Source organism: Lepus europaeus, chromosome 12 (assembly GCF_033115175.1).
Source record: "Lepus europaeus isolate LE1 chromosome 12, mLepTim1.pri, whole genome shotgun sequence".
Lineage (NCBI taxonomy): Eukaryota > Metazoa > Chordata > Mammalia > Lagomorpha > Leporidae > Lepus > Lepus europaeus.
In genome coordinates this window covers 59,491,728-59,516,119 of record NC_084838.1, presented here as the reverse complement: position 1 = coordinate 59,516,119, position 24,392 = coordinate 59,491,728, and the positions used below count along the sequence as shown (strand labels likewise).

The window sequence follows — 24,392 nt, the reverse complement described above, 5'->3', positions numbered from 1 at the left end:
TAAGAATGTAAGTCCGTGACTAGCATGCCTGGCTTATTGATAGTGATTAATAAGGGATATTCTTACTATATTCATATTGGAAGAAAGGTATATTACTAGAATGGAGTCAGATTATTTTGGTTTGGTAGAACCAGTAATCCTTCTGAGCACATTCTGAAAGTTGCCACTTGGAATATTTTTAAAATCTTGGCAAAATTGTTACTTAGACCCCTCAAAAATAAGCATAGGTAAGGCCTATCAAGTAAAGGTAGGGCTAGGATGGTATCTTTAAGTGTTTGCCTTCCTTAAGGAACCTTTGATATTAGACTTAGGGAAGAATAAGTGATTGTTATTTAGATGGATAGAATAATTGATATACCAGAATCATGAGGAGTGGTGAAAAGGATTTGGTCTTGACAGGTCGATAATTGAGTATTATGTGACCAGTACAAAAATGATTAGTGTGGACCTGGTATGTATATAATTTGACCATCTTGGATATATATAGAATAATTCCTTTAAACATAAAGAGAGGTTTATATATTATCTTTTCCAGATCATGTACTTTCAGTTTTAATTGTGTTCCAGTAGTAGAATTTTCAGATATTCTAGCAGAAAGGATGGGAACATATTTTTAGATGCTTAAAGTCTGTGAGTGGTTATCAACAGATAGTAGAGTAATGAATGTAAAGCCATAACAGCTTATATAGTCACTGTTGAGTTTCTGATTTAAGTGTCTGAATAGCCTAAGTAGGTAAGCATTATTATATAGTGGAAAGAACATAGCTTTGAACAAGGCAATTTGATTTTGTATCCAGCCCTTCTAGTAGTCAGCTGTATGAAACTGGGCAACTTATTTAATTTTACTACATTTCAGATTCTCAACTAAAATGAAGATAGTAGTATCTTATTCCTGGCTCTTTTTGGATTTAATGAAATAACATTTGTGGAACATTTTATATAGCACCTGGTAGTATAGTGAGTACTTTAAAGAACAATTATTCTTTTACCACCAATCTCACCATGAAAGTATTGTATGACATCAGTGAACACACACACACACACACATGTACACACACACCTCTATAATTTGAATGCTGCTAATGATTAATTTTCTATACTATATTTGTTGTAGTGCCCTATAAGGAAGGCAACAGTTTAGGTTTAAGCAGGAATTCTACTTGGCTTTGAATGCTGATTCTGCCATCAACTGTGTGTGATCATGAGTCAGTTGTTTAAATTTTTTATGTGCTGAGTCCCCCTACCTTTTCTTTAAATTTATTTACTTATTTGAAGGTGAGAGTTACAAAGAGAGACAGACACACAGAAGAGTGGTGTCTTTATCCAACTGTCACTCCCCAGATGTCTGTAACAGCTGGGGGTTGCCCAGGCTGAGGTCAGTAGCCAGGAGGTTCATCCTGGTCTCCAATGAACACTATCCATAGGTAGTATGGATATTTTTATAATATTGATTCTTCTAATCTATGAATATGGAAGATTTTTCCAGTTTTGTGTCTTCTTCTTTCTTTAATTTTCTTTAATTTTTGTCATGGAGTTCTTTGACGTCCTTGGTTAAATTTATTCCAAGGTATTTAGTTTTTTTGTAGCTATTGTGAATGGCATTTATCTTAGAAGTTCTTTCTCAGACATGGCACTGTCTGTGTATACAAAGGTCATTGATTTTTGTGTGTTAGTTTTATATCCTGGGGCTGGCATTATGGCTTGGCAGGTAAAGCCACCACCTGCAGTGCTGGCATCCCATATGGGCACTTGTTCGAGTCCTGGCTGTTCCACTTCTGATTCGGCTCTCTGCTAATGGCCTGGGAAAGCAGTAGAAGATGGCCCAAGTGCTTGGGCCCCTGCACCTTCATGGGAGAACCGGAAGAAGCTCTTGGCTCCTGGCTTCGGATTGGCGCAGCTCTGGCTGTTGTGGCCATCTGGAGAGTGAGCCAGCGGATGGAAGACCTCTCTCTCTCTCTCTGCCTCTCCTTCTTTTCATGTAACCTGACTTTCAAGTAAATGAATAAATCTTTAAAAAGTTTTTTTATATCCTGCCACTTTACCAAACTCTTTTAAGAATTCCAGAAGTCTCATTGGAACTCATAGAAGAGTTTGGCAAAGTAGCAGGATATAAAATCAATTCACAAAAATCAACAGCCTTTGTATACACTGGCAATGCCATGGCTGAGAAAGAACTTCTAAGATCAGTCCCATTCATAATAGCTACAAAAACAATCAAATACCTTGGAATAAACTTAACCAAGGACGTTAAAGATCTGTACGATGAGAATTACAAAATCTTAAAGAAAGAAATAGAAGAGGATACGAAAAAATGGAAAAATCTTCCATGCTCATAGATTGGAAGAATCAATATCATCAAAATGTCTGTTCCCCTAAAAGCAATTTATAGATTCAATGCGATACCAATCAAAATACCAAAGACATTCTTCGCAGATCTGGAAAAAATGATGCTGAAATTCATATGGAGACACAGGAGACCTCGAATAGCTGAAGCAATCTTGTACAACAAAAACAAAGCCGGAGGCATCACAATACCAGATTTCAGGATATACTACAGGGCAGTTGTTACCAAATAGCATGGTACTGGTACAGAAACAGATGGATAGACCAATGGAACAGAATAGAAACTCCAGAAATAAATCTAAACATCTACAGCTAACTTATATTTGATCAAGGAATAAAACCAATTCCTGGAGCAAGGACAGTCTATTCAATAAATGGTTCTGGGAAAACTGGATTTCCACATGCAGAAGCATGAGGCAAGACCCCTACCTTATTCCTTACACAAAAATCCAGTCAACATGAATTAAAGATCTAAATACACGACCTGACACCATCAAATTATTAGCGAACAATGGAGAAACCCTGCAAGATATAGGCACAGGTAAAGACTTCTTGGAAAAGACCCCGGAAGCACAGGCAAAGCCAAAATTAACAATTGATATTGCATCAAATTGAGCAGTTTCTCTACTGCAAAACAAACAGGAAAGTGAAGAGGCAACCGACAGAATGGGAAAAAATATTTGTAAACTATGCAATCGATAAAAAAATCAGTAACCAGAATCTACAAAGAGATCAAGAAACTCCACAACATCAAAACAAACAACCCACTTAAGAGATGGGCCAAGGACCTCAATAGACATTTTTCAAAAGAGGAAATCCAAATGGCCAACAGACACATGAAAAAATGTTCAGGATCACTAGCAATCAGGGAAATGCAAATCAAAACCACAATGAGGTTTCACCTCACACTGGTTAGAATGGCTCACATACATAAATTTACCAACAACAGATGCTGGCGAGGATGTGGGGAAAAAGGGACACTAATCCACTGCTGGTGGGAATGCAAACTGGTAAAGCCACTATGGAAGTCAGTTTGGAGATTCCTCAGAAACCTGAATAGATAGCCCTACCATACAACCCAGCCATCCCACTCCTTGGAATTTACCCAAAGGAAATTAAGTTGGCAAATAAAAAGCTGTCTGCACCTTAATGTTTATTGCAGCTCAATTCACAATAGCTAAGACCTGGAAGCAGCCTAAATGCCCATCAACAGAAGACTGGATAAAGAAATTATGGGATATGTACTCTATAGAATACTATACAGCAGTAGAAAAAAATGAAATCCAGTCATTTGCAACAAAATGGAAGAATCTGGAAAACATCATGCATGAGTGAAATAAGTCTGTCCCAAACTGACAAATATCATGTGTTCTCCCTGATCGGTGACAACTAACCGAGCACCAAAAAGGAAACCTGTTGAAGTAAAATGAACACTATGGGAAACAGTGACTTGGTCAGCCCTTGTCCTGACTGTCGATGAACAACTTAATACTTTATCCCTTATAATATTTTTTTTTGTTCTACTTAATACTATTGGTTGAACTCTTTAATTAACACAAAATTATTCTTTGTTATTTAAATTTAACTGAAAAGTGATCCCTATTAAATATCAGAGTGGGAATAAGAGATGGAGGAGGCTGGCGCTGTGGCTCACTGGCTAATCCTCCACCTGTGGCACCAGCACCCCAGGTTCTAGTCCTGGTTGGGGTGCCAGATTCTGTCCTGGTTGCTCCTCTTCCAGTCCAGCTCTCTGCTGTGGCCCAGGAGGGCAGTGGAGGAGGGCCCAAGTGCTTGGGCCCTGCACCCGCATGGGAGACCAGGAGGATGCACCTGGCTTCTGGCTTTGGATCGGTGCAGCATGCTGGCTGTAGCAGACATTTGAGGGGTGAACCAACGGAAGGAAGACCTTCCTTTCTGTCTTTTTCTCTTTCTCTCTCTCTCTCTCACTGTCTAACTCTGCCTGTCCAAAAAAAAAAAAAAAAAAAAGAGAGAGAGAGAGGAGATGTACAGTTTGGGATATGCTCAATCACAGTTGCCCCAAATGCTAGAGTTAAAAACATGCCAAGGGATTCCAGTTCAATCCCATCAAAGTGGCATGTACCAATGCCATCTTACTACTTAAAGTGATCAGTTTAAGTTCATAATTCAACAAAAAGATAGGATTAAGTGTCAAAGAAATTACATAAATAAGACAAGTATCTGCAAATAATAATTGATAGAATTAAAAAGGAGAGAATGATCCTACATGGGAAGCAGTATACACAACAGACTCATAGAATGGCAAATGCCCTAAACAGCACTCTGGCCTCAGAATCAACCCTTAAGGCATTCAGATCTGGCTGAAGAGCCCATGAGTGTATTTTAGGCAGGGAAAGCCAAGACACTCTGGCAAAAAAAACAAAACAAAACAGAACAAAACAAAACACCTAAATGAAAGATCTCTGCAAGTGAGATCCCAGTGGAAAGAATGGGCCATCAAAGAAGGAGGTACCTTTCTCTGAAGGGAGGAGAGAACTTACACTTTGACTAAGACCTTGTCTAAATAAGATTGGAGTTGGCGAACTCAAAAGTCTTCCATAGCCTTGGCAACTCATGACAAGGGCCTAGGGTGATTACTGACACCATAAACAAGAGTGTCAATTGTTAACAACAGGAGTCACTGTGCACTTACTCCTCAGGTAGGATCTCTGTCCTTAATGTGTTGTACAATGTGAATTAATGCTATAATTAGTACTCAAACAGTACTTTATACTTTGTGTGTCTGTGTGGGTGCAAACTGTTGAAATCTTTACTTAGTATATACTAAATTGATCTTCTGTATAAAAAGATAATTGAAAATGAATCTTGATGTGAATGGAATAGGAGATAGAGTGGGAGATGGGAGGGTTGTGGGTGGGAGGGAAGTTATGGGGGGAGAAAAAGCCCCTGTAATCCAGAAACTTTACTTTAGAAATTTATATTTATTAAAAAACGTTTAAAAAAGAAAAAAAATTCCAAAAGTCTCTTAGTGGAGTCTTTTGGTTCCCTTTGTATAGAATCATGTCATCCTAAATAGGGATAGTTTGATTTCCTTGTTCCCAATTTGTATCCCTTTCATTTCTTTTTCTTGCCCAAGGTATCTGGCTAAAACTTCCAGTACAATATTGAATAGCATTGGTGAGAGTAGGCATCCTTGTCCATTTTAGTATCTTAGTGGGAATGCTTCCAGTTTTCCCCATTCTATAAGATGCTGGCTGTGGGTTTGTTATAAATTGCTTTGATTATGTTGAGGAATGTTTGTTCTGCACCCAATTTGTTTAAGATTTTCATCATGAAAGGATACTGTATTTTATCAAATGCTTTCTCTGTCTCTATTGACATAATCATATGGTTTTCTTCATTTTGTCAATGTGATGTATCACATTGATTGATTTGAAAGTGTTGAACCATCCCTGCATACCAGGGACAAATCTTTCTGATGTGTTGTTGGATTCAAATAGCTAGTATTTTGTTGAGGATTTTTGCATCTTGTTCATCTGGGATATTGTCTATAGTTCTCTTTCTCTATTGTTTTTCTGATTTAGGAATTAGAATGTTGCTGGCTTCCTAGGCTTCATAGAAGGAGTTTGGGAGGATTTCCTCTCTTTCAATTGTTTTGAATAGTTTGAGAAGAATTGGAGTTAGTTCTTTATTTTTTTATTTTTTTTTTAATTTTTGACAGGCAGAGTGGACAGTGAGAGAGAGATAGAGAGAAAGGTCTTCCTTTTGCCGTTGGTTCACCCTCCAATGGCCGCCGCGGTAGGCACGCTGCGGCCGGCGCACCGCGCTGATCCGATGGCAGGAGCCAGGTGCTTCTCCTGGTCTCCCATGGGGTGCAGGGCCCAAGGACTTGGGCCATCCCCCACTGCACTCCCTGGCCACAGCAGAGAGCTGTCCTGGAAGAGGGGCAACCGGGACAGGATCAGTGCCCCGACTGGGATTAGAACCCGGTGTGCCGGCGCCGCAAGGTGGAGGATTAGCCTAATGAGCCACGGCACCAGCCTGTTAGTTCTTTAAATGTCTGGTAGAATTTAACAGTGAAACCATCCAGTCCTGTGCTTTCTTTTTTTGGGAAGGATCTTTATTATGATTCAATTTCTGCCTTGGTTATTAGTATGCTTAGATTTTCTGTGTCTTCATGACTCAATTTTGATAGATTGTATGTGTCTTGGAATCTATCCATTTCCTCTAGGTTTTCCAGTTTGTTGGCATACAACAGTTTGTAGTAATTCCTGATGATTGTGATCGCTTTTGTTTCTGTGGCATCTGTTGTTACATTTCCTTTTTCATCTCTGACTATTGATTTGGGTCTTCTCCCTATTCTTTCGGTTAGTTGGGCCAATGCTTTATCAATTTTGTTTATTTTTTCAAAAAACGAGCTCCTCATTTCACTGATCTTTTTTAGTTTTTTTTTTTAATCTCAATTTTATTTCTTTTCTAATTTAATCATTTCTTCCCTCTTACTAATTTGGGGTTTGGTTTGTTGTTTGTATTGATAGCTCATTTATTTGGTGCCTTTCCAATTTCTTGAGATAGGCACCAATTGCTATAAACTTTCCTCTTAACACTGCTTTTGCTGTATCCCATAAGTTTTGATATGTTGTATTGTCATCTTCATTCGTTTCCAGAAATTTTTTGATTGCTCTTTTGATTTCCTCTATGACCCACAGTTTCTTCAGGAGAGTGTTGCTCAGTCTCCATGTGTTCACATATATACTCAAGATTCTTGAGTTGTTGATTCCAGCTTCATTCTACTGTGGTCAGAAAAGATGCATGTTATGATTTCCTTTTTTTTTTTTTTAATTTAGTGAGACTTGCTTTATAGCCTAGCATATGGTCTATCAAAGAGAACATTTCATGTACTGCTGAAAATAATGTGTATTTTACAACTATATGTTGAACAGTTCTTTAGATATCAGGTCCATTTGGTTCATAGTGTTGATTAGCTCTCTTGCTTTTCAGTCTTGTTGATCTGTCCATTGATGAAAATGGGGTCTTGAATTCCCCATTACTATTGTATTGAAGTCTATGTCTTCCTTTAGATCCATTAACATTTGCTTGAAATACCCAGGGGCCCTGGCATTGGGTGCATATACTTTTCTTATAGTCACATCTTCCTGTTGAGTCGATCACTTAATTATTACATTGCCGCTTTTAAGTTTCTGTGTTAAAGTGTATTTTGTCTGATATTAGGATGGCTACATCTGCTATTTTCTGCTTTCCATCAGTATGGAATGTATTTTTCCACTCTTTCACCTTCATTCTGTGTGTATCTTTGTTGGTGAGGTATGTTTCTAGTAGGCAGCAAGTAGATGGATCTTGTTTTTAGTCCATTCATCCAGCCTTTATCTTTTAATTGGAGAGTTTAGGCCATTTACATTTAAGGTTGCTATTGATAAATAATGACTTTTTTCCATATATATTCCTATTGTTTGCTTTGGATTTTCTTTGTACTTTTGCTGGGAGATTTTGTGCCTTCGCATTCTTTCATAATGATGACTATCTTTTTGTGTTTCTGTGTGTAGCACATCATTAAGCCTATTTTGTAAGTCTGGATTAGTAGTGACAAATTCTTTTAATTTCTGTTTGTTGTGGAAGGTCTTTATTTTAATTCATTCATTATTGAGAGCTTTGCATCTTACAGTATTCTGGGTTGACAGTTTTTTCCTCTTAAGAGTTGGGCTATGTCTTTCCATTCTATGGTTTTTGATGAGTTTAATTGGAGATCCACCTGTGAGTTTAATTGGAGATCCTCTAAAAGTAATCTGACGTTTCTCTCAATCACATTTTAGAATCTTTATGTTTTATTGAACGTTTGACTACAGCGTATCATGTTGAAGATCTTTTCTGGTCTTGTTTATAAGGAGTTCTCTGTGCTTCTGTACTTGGATGTCCCTTAGTTTTTCCAAATTTGGTAAGTTTTCTCTCATTATTTCACTGAATAGACGTTCTAATCCATTCTCTTTTGCCATGCCTTCAGAAACTCCTAAGAGACGTATGTTGGGTTGTTTGATTGTACTCCATAGATCTCCAACACTGTTTTTAATCTTTCTAATTTCTTCTTCCTTTTTATCATCTTGCTGAAAAATTTATAAAAATTTGTCTCCTATCTTGGATATTCTTTCACCTTCCTCACCAAGTCTGTTATTAAGGCTTTCCACTGTATTTTTTTATTTGACACATTTAATAATGACTTCATTTTTTTAAAAAAATGACTTCATTTTTAATATATCATTTTGATTTCTCTTCAGAATCTCAATTTCATGAGAATATTTTTCATTCATGTCATGTATGGATTTCTTTAATTCATGAATTTGCCTCTCATTGCTTTTGAGTAATTCTGTGATTAATCTTTTGAATTCCATTTCAGGCATTTCATCAGTCTCCTCTTTACATTCTAATTTTGAAGTTTTGTGTTCCTTTGGGAGGGTCATGTTTTTTCTTATTCTTATTTTTTGAGTTTCTTTTTATTTTTAGGCACTTGTGGAAATACTGTTGGTTTTTCTCTCTGATGGCTCTTACCTTTGAAATACACCCCTGTGGCTTAGTGGAGAATCTGCTCTTTCAGTAAATACCCAGAGGTATGTGCTAGATGTGGCCAGGGAGCTCTGGTCAGTGCTCCAGGGTGGAGTGAGTATCCAAGGTAGACCCAATCTGGGTATGGTAGATCTCTTCTTTTTAGCAGAAAGGAGAGTATGATCACTTCTGTTGATATAATCATACCTTCCAAGGTGATCAATGCGTGGATTTTAGCCCACAGTGGGTACAATACTCATTATGCTGCTATATGAACCACACAAAGGATCTGTGCAGTCCTTAGTGTAAGCGTGAATCCTGTTGCAGTGACCCATCCCAGGCAATCAGGGAGCTCTGATCATGTGGAGCCACTCAAATTGATTGCCCAGAGACCCAGCTACACCCTGCGCTGTCTCATACAGGCACAAAGTTCTCACAGTCTCAGCACGCAAGGCTTCTACCATCATGGGATGCAGAGGATCTGCTCTGCTCCACTATCCTGTCCCATTCATAGAGAGGCAGAGACATGCCTAGAGTATGCTGCCTGTGGATGCTTCACCTAGGTTGAGCCCTGGAGCCTGTGATATGCTGAGCAGCCAGGACTGCAACTGGTGCCCCTATGGGATGCCGGCACTGCAGACAGAGGCTTACTTAACATTCTACACACATCGCTGGTCCTGAGATCTAACTTTCTAAGAGAGCTTTTTAAATGAATTAGTGTATAAAGATATGGAAGAAATTTGTTTCTGTATAGAGTGATGTTGTTTGAGGAGAGAGAAATGAGAGATTTGCCTTCTTAGAGACTAACAAACCCCGTTTAAAGTAGTTTAATCAAATGTATTATTTTTTTCCCTCCTAAATAGCAGGAAATCTAAAGGTAGCTTTTCTTTGCTATCCTTAGCATCTTCTTGCTTGTGCCTCCTGCTTTAAGCTGTTGACTTGATTTTCAAGCATCAGCAATGTGCTTGAGCAGGAAGGAATAAAGGAAAAGGCCAACTGTGAATGTTTTCATATATTGTTGGTAAGAATGAAAATGATGTAGCTGCTTTGGAAAAGACCCTGGTAGTTTCTGAAAGTGTTAAACATAGAGTCAACAGTTGAGCTGGCAGTTTCACTCCTGGGGATATAGCCAGGCCAAATGAAAACATGCATTCATGCAAAAATTTAGGGTGGATGTTCATAGCAGTATTATACGTGATATTGAAAAAAGTGAAAACAAACCAAATATCCATCAAATGATGAATGAACAGTTATCCAGACAATGAAGATTTATTAGACCATAAAAATGGAATGTTGTACTGACTTATGCTACAACATAGATGAAGTTTGAAAACATTACACTAAGTGAAGGAAGCCAGGCAATCATAAAAGGTCACATATTATGTGATTCTATTTTTCTGAACAGTTCACAGTGGGAAAATCTGGAGATAGAAATAGATTAATGGTGTAGAAGGCTGGGTCAGGGACTGAAAGAGTATGGAAATTGACTCTTAATTGATATAAAAGTTTTTTTTAGGGGGGGAATATTATAAAATTGTGGTGATGGTTGAACAACCTTGTGAATATACCAAAAACCATTGGTGTATATAATTTAAATGGAAGAATTTTATGGTGAATTAATTATATCTCAAGAAAGCTCTTAAAAAGCATGAATACATGTGACTGCTAAATATATTATTATATCAGGAAGCTAAAAGCTTCCCGCAGATCCCACTTAGCAGGCATCTGTTCTTGTTTCATTGGTCCGAACTGGATCACATCAGAAAGGAAACCTGGTAGATGGATTGGATCAGCTAATCAATAGTGCCTGCAAAAAAAGCAGATTAGTTTTCATAAAGCCAATATTATCTCTATTTCTACTGCACCTCTTCCCATTATTAGAGAAAACCGGTCAATTTAGAAAACTTGGAAAAAAAATCAAGACGGAACAACATAACAAACTCAGGAAGTATGTTCCTGTTACTCAGATCACTCTTCCACTCACATATTTTCTTGTGTGTTGTTCCAAATACTTGCTTGTTTCCTTTCCTTTCTCCTATTTCTGTTCCTTCTTCTCATTTTAGATCCACTGAAGACTGACAAATAATATCTATGATTACTATAGGGTACATCCTGTTTTATATCTCTTATTTTTAAAAAAGATTATTTATTTATTTAAAAGGCACAGTTACAGAGAGGCAGAGGTAGAATGGTGAGGGAGGGAGGGATCTTCCATCTGCTGGTTCACTCTGCAAGTGGCTGCAATGGCCAGAGCTGGGCCGATCCGAAGCCAGGAGCCATGGGCTTCTGGGTCTCCCACATGGCTTCAGGGGCCCTGCTGCTTTCCCAGGTGCATTATCAGGGAACTGGATCTGAAGTGGAGCAGCTGGGACTCCAACTGGCACACATATGGGATGTCAACACTGCAGGTGGTGGCCTTAACCACTATGACACAGCACTGGCTCCATCCTCTTATTTTGAAATAGTTTTAATTTTACAGAAAACTTGTACAGAACAGAGAACTCTTTATTTTTTAATGCAGGATAATCTGAGAACAAGTTCCTGACATGGTGTCCCAACAGTCCCTTGTATTTTAGTGTGGGTTTCAAAGACATCCTCCTGCATAAATAGAACACAATGATCAACATGAAGAAGTCTACAGTGATACATTACTGACATTCAGACCCCATTCGACTTTCCCTAGTTGTCCCAATGATGTCTTTTATAGTGAAAGGATCTGTTGAGAATTATGTGCTTCATTGATCATGATTCTTTAGTCTCCTTTAGTATGAAAGTTTTTCAGTCTTTCCTTGACCATTATGGTCTTGGCATTTTTGAAGATTTCAGGCCATTTATTTATAAAATATACCTCAGTTTTGTTTTGTCCAGTGTTTCCTCATTAAATTAGATTTAGCTTGTGCAACTTTGCCAAGAAAATCAGGTGTGATGCAGTGCTTTGCTTATGATACACTATCACAATTTTATTTATTTTTTTATTCGACAGCTAGAGTTATAGACAGTGAGAGAGAGACAGAGAGAAAGGTCTTCCTTCCGTTGGTTCACTCCCCTAATGGCCGCTATGGCCAGTGCTGTGCCGATCCAAAGCCAGGAGTTGGGTACTTCCTCCTGGTCTCTCATGTGGGTGCAGGGACTCAAGCACTTGGGCCATCCTCTGCTGCTCTCCTGGGCCACAGCAGAGAGCTGGACTGGGAAGAGGAGCACCAGGACTAGTACCTGGCGCCCCAACCGGGGCTAGAACCTGGGGTGCCGGCGCTGCAGGTGGAGGATTAGCCAAGTGAGCCATGGCACTGGCCTCACAGTTTTATTTCTTAAAGCTCATACTTTGTGAGCATTTTATCATCTCTGTTAATATTGTTTTAGAGAATTATTTTAATATCTGAGTAATAGTTTATAATATGGGTTTTCCATAATTTATTTAACTTAGTTACAATAGAATGTTTTCATCACAGAACAGGTAGCAGGAATATAAGCTTAGCATTTATTTGTAATAGATTCATTGTCCTTTAAATTATCTATGATGAATTAAATCTTTTTTTTTTAAGATTTGTTATTTATTTATTTATTTGAAAGGCAGAAAGACACACACACACACACACACAAAGAGAGAGAGAGAGATATATATCTTCCATTACTGGTTCACACCCTAAATAGCGGCAACAGCCATGTCTGGGCCCCCCAAAAAAGCCCGCCAGCAGCCAGGAACTACATCCTGGTCTACATCCTGGTCTTCCATATGGGTGGTAGGGACCTAAGTACTTGGCCATTTTCCACTGCCTACCCAGACACAGTAGAGGATGCTGGATTGGAAGCCAGTAACTGGGACTCGAACTGACACTCTGATATGGGATACCAGTATTGTAAGCAGTGGCTTAACCTGCTGTGCCACAATGCTGGTCTGATGATCAGTATCTTAATTCTTTTAGCTAAATGTGAAATGAAATGGCAAAATCTTGGGGAAGTTTACTTAGAAAATAATCAGAAAATTGTGATGTGAAAGAAAATATTACTTATGAGGTAGAATTATATTTTTAACTTTCTCTTCCTTTTTATTTTTTTTTGAAGAATTTCCTGAAAGTTTAAACCATTTTAAATGTCATTACTACACATTGATAGCATCACTTGCTTTTTTCTTTTCAACCCCAGGAAAACTGTGGTGTCCATATACCAATATTGAGTATTAGTTTTTAATATATACTATTAATATGTAAAAAAGTAGCTGCATTGATTCTTGTATTATCTTTGTTCAAAGGTAAAAAAATTCAATTCAGTAAGGAATTTTTAAGAATTAGGTGTTTATCTGTTAGAAAAAGTTTTTTTTTTTAAATTTACTCATATTACTAATTGTATTGGAGAGAAAATTTACTCTTAAATGTGTTAGATATGCAGTAGAATATTAAGAACTTGGATACTGTATCTGAGCCTGGGCTTCATTGCTTTCTAACGTGTGATATTGGGCAAATTACTTATTCCCTTTTCAATTTAAATATCATCATCTGTCAAGTTTGTCTAATAAAAGTCCTTTAGTTCAAAGGGTTTTGGGAATAAATGGGACTTTCTTAGCCAGGTCCTATGTATATGAAAATATCCTATAAATGTCCATTACTGTATCTCTTTCTTTTGTACTGATGTCTCAATGAAACCAGCATATTACTTTTTACCGTTTCATGAAACCAGAAGTTCTGTAATGGTAGCTTGCATTCATGGCTCAGAAAGTGCTAAAGGTGCTTGCCCTGCTACCTTCTTAAACTTTGATGATATATTCATAGGCAGTGGGCAGAGACCCCAGTTTCCATGTTGCCTCTGTAAATACTGGACAGGTGGCAACCTTCTTGCTTTCATTATAGTCTTTGCCCACTTGAGATAAATTGCCTCTTCTAGGTATCCAAATGGTGTGCCTGCAAGAGATCATTTACCTCAAACAGGGGAGAGTGTTACTTACACTGAAGGACTGGATATCAATCATTTTGGGAATAGACTAAAGAACCCTTTAGAGAGCTGAACTTTTTGATATGACTGGCCCAAATTAAATTTCCATATAGAAACAAATATGCTTATTTGCTTTGAATTATCTCTGAACAAATAGCAGTATAGATGGATATAAGTAAAATGCTAACACATTTTGTTACACTTTTCTTCTATAATTGAGTCTTAATTATCTAGAAGATCGATGACCCAAGTGTATCCCGCCAGTACTACTCAGAACTTTCTTGCATTTCAGACTTCGAGGGTAACTTTCTAGAGGTCATAGCAACTCTTTCAGGAAAAACTGGAAAACCAAGGTTGTGTTCAGTTTAACATTTAGGTTTCATATTTAGGAAGTTCAAAGCAGTGAGAAAAAGACACTTGTATTAATAAGTAGTTATTAATTTATATTTAAAAGTCTTAAGGCTTTACTGAATCTTAAAAAAATAGTATTTAAAAGTGTTAAGAAAAGTATTGCTACTCCGCATGTGAACTGTGGCCTAGTAGCATCATAGTGTTATAAATGTAGAATCTCAGACCTCACTCCAAAACAACTCAATCAGAATTCGCAATTTAAGAAGATCTTAAGTACTCATATGTACAGTAAAGTCTGAGAAGTGACTTCCCTCATATCTAGAATTGAAACAAGCACACGATTTGGCATTTGACATTACTGACTCCGTTTTTTGGACTTCTTTGACATCCGTGGCATTACACCTATTTTTATTCTTTCCATTCAGAAGTCCTTCATGGACTCTTCCCTGTCTTTTCAATGTTTGTGTGCATTGTGACTCTTTCCTTAGCCTTTTTTTTTCTTGTATTCCTGACCAGTCCTATGCATATCCGGATCACGTATGTGCTAATGACTCCTAAATCTTGTTTTTAACCCCAGCTTCATTTCTGAACTTAAGTCCATGTGCTTAACTTTCCATGTGTATCCTAACAGCATCTCAAATTCATGTTCAAAATTGTACTCATCCTTTAGTCCCAACAACTCCTGAAAATTCTATCCTTGTAATTGTCATGGCCATATACCAAAGTAATATCTGAAATAGAAAACTGGAAGTTACCATAAGTTACTTTTGTTCTTGCTCTTATTTTCTATGTTCTACATTTCTTATTGGTCTAGTTTTTACCTCTGCTCCATTGTAATTGTCTTAGCTCCTTATTTTATTTATTTTATTTTATTTTTTTGACAGGCAGAGTTAGACAGTGAGAGAGAGAAAAAGGTCTTCCTTTTTCTGTGTTTCTCCCCCTAAATGGCTGCCATGGCCAGCGTGCTGCGGCCGGCACGCTGCGCCAATCTGAAGCCAGGAGCCAGGTGCTTTCTCCTGGTTTCCCATGTGGGTGCAGGGCCCAAGCACTTGGGTCATCCTCCACTGCCTTCCCGGGCCACAGCAGAGAGCTGGACTGGAAGAGGAGCAACCAGGACAGAATATGGCGCCCCAACCGGGACTAGAACCCCAGGGTGCCAGCGCCTCAGGCAGAGGATTAGCCAAGTGAGCCATGGCACTGGCCTAGCTCCTTATTTTTTGAAAGACTTATTTATTTGTTTATTTGAAAGATAGAGTGACATGGGGTTGGGGGTAGTAGAGATCTCTACCTGCTCCATATAGCAACAATGGCTAGTGCTGGACCAGGCCAAAGCTAGGAGCTAGGAAGTTCATCTGGGAGTCCCATGTGGATAGCAGAGGCCCAAGTACCGGGGACATCATCTGTTGTTTTCCCAGGCACATTAGTAGGGAGTTGGATCAGAAGTGGAGCAGCTGGGACTCAAACTCTGCTTTGGGTTGCTGGTGTCACAACTGGTGGCTCATCCTGAACCAGTAGATGGAAGATTGATCTCTATCTTCCCCCCAGCTGCCCCATAACTCTACCGTTCAAATAAATAAAAATAAATCTTTTTTTAAAGAAAGAATTTTAATATCTATTGTGGGAAGTTTTTTGTCCTAAAGTCAATGAGTTCATCATTGACTATGTCAACATATTACCCTATTACATTAAAACAAATTGCTCTACATATGGCTAGGGGCTGGTTTGGGCTGAAGCCAGGAGCCAGGAGCCAGGAGCCAGGAAATTAATGTGGGTCTCCCACATGGGTGCAGGGGCCCAAGAACCAGGATCATCTTTGACTGCTTTCCCAGGCACATTAGCAGGGAGCTGGATCAGAAGTGGGTGCCCATGTGGGATACTGGCATTGCAGATAGTGACTTAACCCATTACCCCACAACATTGGCTCCTTAGATTTTAAATTTCAAAGTCTTGGAAAATTCAGGTTTATTTAGAGAAGACTTCTATGGACTGAACATTCCTAATATGAAAACCCAAAATAAAAAATGCTCCAAAATCTGAAACTTTTTGCCAGATGACATGGCGCTACATGTGGAAAATTCCTCATGCGATGAATTGTAGCAGTCAAAACACAGGTACAGTAAATATCTTATACAAGATCACCTTGAGGCTTTATTTGCCAGGTACATATGAAACATCAGTGATTTTCATATTTAGGTTTGGGTAGTATCTCTGCTATATGTAATTATGTTTTTGCAAATATTCCAAAATCCAAAAAGTCTAAAATCTGAACTATTTCTTTCTGGTCCCAAGTCTTTCAGATAAGAAAGACTTATCTGTACAACCTGTGCTACCTTGCAAAGTGAACTATGGAAGCTTTAGTTACATTTGTTGTACAGTATTTCTGTGATTCAGGATTTTCATCACTTTTTAATACAAAAAATAATTTGATATCCAACATGACATTGTTTTGCCTTGTTAAAGACTACCCCCATAGTTCAGTGTTCTTATTTTGTCTAAGCAACAACTTCTGTTATGATATTTTTAAAAACAGTAACTGTATCCATATTTTAAATATATTTTCTTACACTTACTAGACTAATAACCAGGTAGTTTGATAACTATATTTCAGTACAATTTGCTTCATTTGTCATCCTATGTATTTTGATTTATGGATTAAACACGTTTTCAAGGGGAGCGATAGGCTCCATCAGACTCCTAGAGATGTTCCAAAGCACAAAAATGACTAAGAACTTCTGTTTCATGTGACTTTTCCCCAAAATATCATTTGTCTGTGTCAAAATGTGTTTTTGGATAGTTCTCTTTTGGGCGTTTTTGCTTATTATATTATTTATTGATTCTTAATCCATGATATGTGTCTACTCTTCCTATTGCCTAACACAGTATCTTATATTTTTGAGATGTTTTTTAGCTAGCTGTTTATGCCTGAACTTTGTATTCCTTAAATAAAAGATTTCTTTGGGAAAAAGATTAAAAAAATAAATAAAATTAAAAAAAAAACAGGAAGAAGCTAAAAAAAAAAAAAAGAATGTGAAAGATAGTGCACAGAACTTTTTTTTTTTTTTCTTATTTGACAGGTGGAGTTATAGACAGTGAGAGAGACAGAGAGAAAGGTCTTCCTTCCGCTGGTTCACCCCCCAAATGGCCACTACGGCTGGAGCTATGCCGATCCGAAGCCAGCAGCCAGGTGCTTCCTCCTGGTCTCCCATGTGGGTACAGTGGCCTAAACACTTGGGCCATCCTCCACTGCCTTCCTGGGCCACAGCAGAGAGCTGGCCTGGAAGAGGAGCAACCTGGCTTCCATATGGGGTGCTGGCGCCACAGGCGGAGATTAGCCAAGTAAGCCATGGCGCTGGCCCCTGTGCACAAAACTTTTAAAAATAGTTTAGGGAATGGTTGTTTGGTGCAGTAGCTACGATGCTGCTTAGAACCCTGCACCCCATCTTGGAATGCATGGGTTTGAGTGCTGGTTCTGCTTCTAGTACTAGCTTCTTGCTAATCTGTACCCTGGCAGGAAGCAGGTTATGACTTAAGTATTTGGATCATTTCCGCCTGGGTTGGAGACCTGAATTGAGTTTCAGATTCCTGGGAGTCCTGACTGTTTGGGGAGTGAACCAGAAGAGAGAAGATCTCTCTGTCAGCCTCTCTGCCTTTCAAATAAATATAAACAAATTTGAATAAAACAATGAAGAGCTGCTGTATTAAAATGATAAAAGTGAAAAACAGCATCCTTGTGTAATTGCTAAATACTTTAAAAAGTTTTGTTATTTCTGTAAAAGTGCTTATGCTCAGTGTAAAACCTTTATCCATTATAGAAATATGCACAGGAGTAAAAAATCACTCAGAGTCATTCTGAACTTTTGTTAACATTTGGATAATTTTTACAAATTTCTCATACAGGTGTGCAAACACACATGCAAATCCACACAGTTTTTATATGAGGAACTCATTCAGTCATGCCTCCTTGTAAATTTGTTTTCCACTCAGTAAATAATAAATGTCTTTCCTGGTCAATAAAATAGATCTATATCATTACTAGCATTTAGTTACATACTGTTGCATTGGATATCTGTAGTATAATTTATTCAGTGAATCTGCTTTTGATAGATATTGATTTTTTTTAACTGTTTTAAGCAGTACCATGATAAACTGTGCTGTAGTTTAAGTACATTTGAGTATAAAATCATTTTACACTTGGGTGATATTTCCTTGACTAAATTTATAAGAAACAGGATTGTGTATTTTGCATTTAGAAAGTGTTTTTGCTGTGCTTCATAAAATTTGCTTTATATTACACACTCATGAACAATAATGAAAGCTCTGGTTTATCCACAACACCTTGGCATATAAAAATTTGATGGTTTTTTTCATCTTTATCAAATGAAAAGCAAATCATATTATTACTTATTTGTATTCTTTGATTATTAGTTGGGTTGCATAGTTTTTATTTGTTTTACGCTTATTCATATTCTTTTACAAAGATTCTCATAGTTTCATTTTTGGAAACATGTTTGTCGTAAAAGTATAAAAACTCCTTATATATCATTTATACTAAACTTTGCATATATAATGCAAATGATTTTTTCCAGCTGGTGTTTTAATTGTGGTATTTTTATATAGTTCAAATTATCCATAATTTATTTATGGTTTTCTTTATGATAGTTTACTTAGGAAAGCTAGCCTTATTGCTCTTGTTTTAATACTTTTAATTAATGTAGCATTAATCTTCAGTCTATCTGGATTTATTTTTGTTGTGAGTAGGGACAAAATGATGAAACTTTATTTGTGTCCTGATGAGCTGCTAGCATTAATACATTTTAATTTTCCCTAATTAGGATATGTCATTTATCATGTATTACTATTTTTTCATGTATTAAATTATTATAAGTGCTTACATTTATTCCATTTTTCCTGTCTACTCTTTCAGTCTTCTCATTGCTTCCAGTGCCAATATCAAAATGCTGTTTTTGTGACTGTTAAGATAAATTCTCTCATTTTTTTACTAGTTTTTATTTAAAATAATTTATTTATTTGGGAGACAGAGAAAGAGTGAGAGCTCCCATCTACTGGTTCACTTCCCAGATTCCCACTGTGGCTACGGGAAGGCCAGACTGAAGCTGGGACCTAGGAACCCAGTCTAGCACTTCCCTCAACTGCTTGAGCCATCACCTGCTGCCTCCCAGGAAATACAGTAACAGGAAGCTTCAGTCAGGAATAGAGCTAGGACTTGAACTTGAACCCAGGCACTCTGATCTGGGATGTAGGTATCTGAAGAACTGGGCCAGATGGTTGGCTCCATAGTGTTCTTAGTTAGAATATTGCTTTGAAGCAAACATCTTACTGTAATGATTAGGTCCCAAGTTTGAAAACTGAAGCCCACATTAATATTTCTCAAATTATTAGCAATTTGGAGACATAAGTATAATTTGTGCTCAGAGGGAATGCTTTAAGATTGTGATGTGTTGGGATCACTTGAAAGGAGTTGCATATAAAAAAGAGATAACAGAGAAGGATGTTCCTGGGAAACCAAGCAGGGACTAGACCTATAGGCCTTTAGAACCACATTTTAAGGAGTTTGAAATGTACCCCTAGATGTGGAGAGTTGTTGAGGTTTAAAAGCAAGGGATGTGACAAGATGTAATTTGTGATAGAAGTCATTCTGTCTACCATGTGGAAGATGGATTGAAGAGGGGGAAAGTCTGGACAAGAGCAGGGAGGCTTGTAATGATGTAGGTGAGATATGGTCATGAGCCAGAAAAAAACAATGGAGTAGGCGGAGGAAATGTTAAGGACAGGATGTGGGCAGGATGGCCAAGGAGATGGAGATGTCAGGGATGATAGGATGTATCAAGTGTGTAGACTGAATTGGAATTTAGTATACTTAACAGTATTCCCTAATAGTACTGTTATTACTAACATCACTCATTGTTGTTATATTGTTCTGTATTTTAATATTATTATTATACTTACTACTAGAATTATTGTTAATATTAGTCACTACTACCTTTTTTGATTAAAGAAGTGTTTCTTAGTCTTTCTGAGTATTAAGACTCTCATTTTAGTGAGAGAAGATATTGTAGATATTGTAGGCTGCTCTCTTTATCATAGTTGTATTTTTAGTAATATTTATAACATTTTCAAGACTTTTAATTTTATTACTAATAACATCATGAGGATATATTATTAATGTGTATATTTTATTAGGGCTAAATAAAGATCAACATGGCAATGGTTACTGCAGTTAGAGTGTTGGAACTTTGGCAGTTATCTTTCTTTTTTTTTTTTCATTTATTAAACTTTTATTTAATGAGTATAAATTTCCAAAGTACAGCTTATGGGTTCCAATGGCTTCCCCCCTCCCATAAATTCCCTCCCACCCTCAACCCTCCCCTTTCCTGCTCCCTCTCCCCTTCCATTCACATCAAGATTCATTTTCAATTCTCTTTATATACAGAAGATTAGTTTAGTATATATTAGGTAAAGATTTCAACAGTTTGCCCCATATAGCAACACAAGGTGAAAAAACTACCGTTGGAGTACTAGTTATAGCATTAAATAACAGTGTACAGCACATTAAAGACAGAGATCCTATATAATATATTTTTAAAATTAATTAATTTTCTATTCCATTTCCAATTTAACACCAGGTTGTTTTTTTTTTTCATTTCCAATTATCTTTATATACAGATCAATTCAGTATATAATTAGTAAAGACCTCATCAGTTTGTACCCACACAGAAACACAAAGTATAAAAATACTGTTTCAGTACTAGTTATAGCATCACTTCACATTAGACAACACATTAAGAACAGATCCCACTGTGTAAGTACACAGCGACTCCTGTTGCTGACTTAACAATTTGACACTCCTGTTCATGGAACTTTGGCAATTATCTTTCAAAACCTCCTATCCCACCCTCTTTCCTTGAGATCTGTAATCCACAGGTTTAGAACTAGTGGTTGAAGCAATTCTTTATGAATTTGTGTTGAGGATTTTAATCATAGATGTGCAGTTCTGTTGGAAAAAGTACTTTCAGACCAGGGTCTTCTATCGTGAAATATGGGTGTTCTTAAATATGGGGAAAGTGATAAACAAATGTATTTAACATAAATGTGAATTTGCTAAATGTAAGAAGTCAAAACATTTTTTAAACGATTTATTTATTTATTTTGGAAGTCAAAGTTACAGAGAGAAAGAGAGAGTGCGAGAGAGAGAGTGAGAGAGAAAGGGAGCTTCCATCCACTGGTTCACTTCCCACATGTCCACAATGGTCAGTGCTGGTCTAGGCTGAAGCTAGGAGCCAGGAGCTTCATCCGGGTTTCCCATGTGGGTGGGAGGGGCCCAAGCACTAGGGCTATCTTCTGTTGCTTTTCTCAGGCCATTAGCAGGGAGCTGGATCTGGAAGTGGAGCAGCTGGGACATGAACTGATGCCCATGTGAGATGTCAGCATCACAGGTGGCACTTTCTTTACCCACAATGCCACAACACTGGCCCTAGAAGGCAAAATTTTAAAATAGGATAGACAAATTAAGTGAAGATTTTTAGTGACATTTTTTCTCTTATTTCTGTATTATTATACAAATAATTTTACAACTATGCCACTAAAGAATTTTTTCATTTATTTAATATAGACTCAATTGTACTTCATATAGTACAATGTGAAGTATATTGTAAAACATTTCTTATTGAAGCATAGTTATTTAATGTTTTTATTGTAAATTTATTGAGATTCAGCAACTTAGAGTGTATATCTCTTTGTCGCTTCTTAAAAATTCAAAAGAATACCTTATATAATTATATTGTCATCTAATTTTCCCTTACAGAGTGGTCAGTATCTACATAAACCAATTTCTGTGATACAGTAAGAAAACACTACTCATTAAAATTAAATTGTTGTTGATTTTTACTTTGAAAGGCTGATTATCTATATAATCACTACTTTTGTGTTGTTTGTTAACGAAAACTTTCAACATACCATAAAAGTTAATATTAATTAATTTATCTGGGTATTATTAAATATATTCTTGTGTTCAGTATTATCACAATTACGATGGAAGTAAAAGAAATAGAATTAATATTATAAACATATAAAAATACCCATATATGGTAGACTGGCACAATGAAGGTAGTTTATTAAGATGGAAAAACAACACAGTTAAAGAACTGCAGGGTGGTTGGAGAAGTAGGGAATACATATTTTTGGTATTGAAATAATATTTTATATTGAATACTCAGAAAAAATGAATTTCACTGTTTGTCCATTCATGCATAAGTAACCTATTTAATTATATGAAAATAGTTTATTAATTCCTGTAAGTTGATGTTCTGCATTTTATGCTGATGGATATTAAAAAACTACTAAATTCTTCCTCATTCATTATTTATTTGATGAATATGATTGTTCACAAAGGACTGTGTATTTTAATTATGCTTTGTGTGTCTTTTTTCCTGAGGATTCTCAGTATGTTTATAATGGTTGGCATTTAGAATTAAACTTACTTACCTTATGTATTTGAGAAACCAGTACATCAATAACTGATAGAAATAAATTTTACATACAGGATATGCTTTTATACAATTAATTTCTATTTTATGTATGTGTAACTCTTAAGCAACAAGGTTTTCAAATTCTTTTGGTTGAATAAATTTATAGTTTATATTTTCCTTTTATAGATTGAGGAGTAAAACAAATAGAATAAAGCCCAAATGTTGGCATACAAGGTCTTGTGAAATAGTTGTGTGACAAAAACTACTGCTTGATCATCTTCTGAGCATTGCTCTTCAGCATTGAGCCATGCATTTACTTTATAAGACATTTTTGTGGGGTAAAAACAAGCTAAATTTACTTTTTGTGCTTCTGATCCAGAGACAAAATTTAAATGAACTGCAACAGCACAGGCTCTTGAAATGTAGAGTGGTATACTACTGAATTTAAATAATCCCTTCATGCTTGTCATTTTATACAGATAGTATCATAAGACAAGTAATGACAGATTAAGACCTGCCTGGCAGTGGGAAAACTAAATTACATGACTTTTATGAAGGCATAAATAAACCTATTAGCCATTATCTAGAACACCAATTAGTAGAAAGAGGGCTGACAATTTTATTTATCAACATTAAACACAATTATTAATTACAGACCTGATGAATCTCGTAGTAAGCAGGCCGTGTTGAATATGCTGGAACCGTAAGTCCATTATATGAGAGGGATGATTACGAAAATCCTGTGGGAAAAAAGTAATTGTAGTTATAAAATTTTAATTGCCTCAGAATAAGGCAAATTATATTTTCTTGTCTGAGAATATAAATGGTATGGTATTAAAGTAACAAGCTTCAGTAGTTGTAAATAGAATATGGATTTATGTTAGGTTTTAAAACAAAGAAAAGAATAATTTTTAATATCGTAGTGTGCCTGGCTTCCTACAGATACATACAGATTCTGCAGATGTGTGGTTTAGTAGGTGAGCTACTAACTACATTTTTGTCATAGTGAAAATATGTGAGTGGACTTTTTGAGTGAATTACTACAGTTGAGTAGGAAATATATAATTAAAAAAATGTTTATTTTGTAGTGATCAGCAGTGTTGTGAAATGAATAAGACACAATTCACACTTTTTTCTGCCTTTTTTTTTTCTTTTTCTTTAAAGATCCAAATTCCAGAATTTGTGGACATTTGCTTGTAGGTGCAGCCAAGAATTCTTTTGCTAAACTAATGGATAAAATCAGTCTGGCAATGGAGAGTATACCTCTGCACAATAGCAGGAGTATCACATATGTGGAAAAAGATTCCCTGGTTCAAAGGCTGGCACGTGGACTTCATAAAGTAAACACACTGGCCCTGAAATATGGTTTGCGTGGCCATGTGCCCATTATGGTATGTACACAGCTTCATTTAATAGTGTCCTTAGGACTTGGATTTAATTTTGAATCTGACTTATTTGTGATTTAAAGTAGTTGTATGTGAGTGTGTCTACATTTTCTTGTAAATAATATGATAAATAAAAGCACTTCTGAAAATGTCAAAATATCAAAATACAGAAGCCCTGGCATCAGTTCTAAATTCTTCATAAGCACACTGCAACAAAATTATATGAGACATGACAACCATTAACTCAATTTTCTAGTCATCTTGATTATATCTTTTCTTCAAGTGTTCATTTGCTACAAGCCAAATTATTGGTCACATAAAAAATAAAGCTTTCATCTCAAAGTTTCAGTATTTGCTGCTATTTTTT

General features: G+C 36.7%; 1 protein-coding gene across 1 annotated transcript in view; it reads left to right on the top strand.

Moving 5' to 3' along the window:
* The window catches only part of CCDC171 (coiled-coil domain containing 171), a 378,568-nt gene that overhangs the window by 165,143 nt on the left and 189,033 nt on the right, over positions 1-24,392 (top strand). The window contains exon 21 of the mRNA XM_062208207.1: positions 23,805-24,031. Coding sequence (XP_062064191.1) covers positions 23,805-24,031 — 227 coding nt within the window. The remainder of the gene's footprint in view (positions 1-23,804; positions 24,032-24,392) is intronic.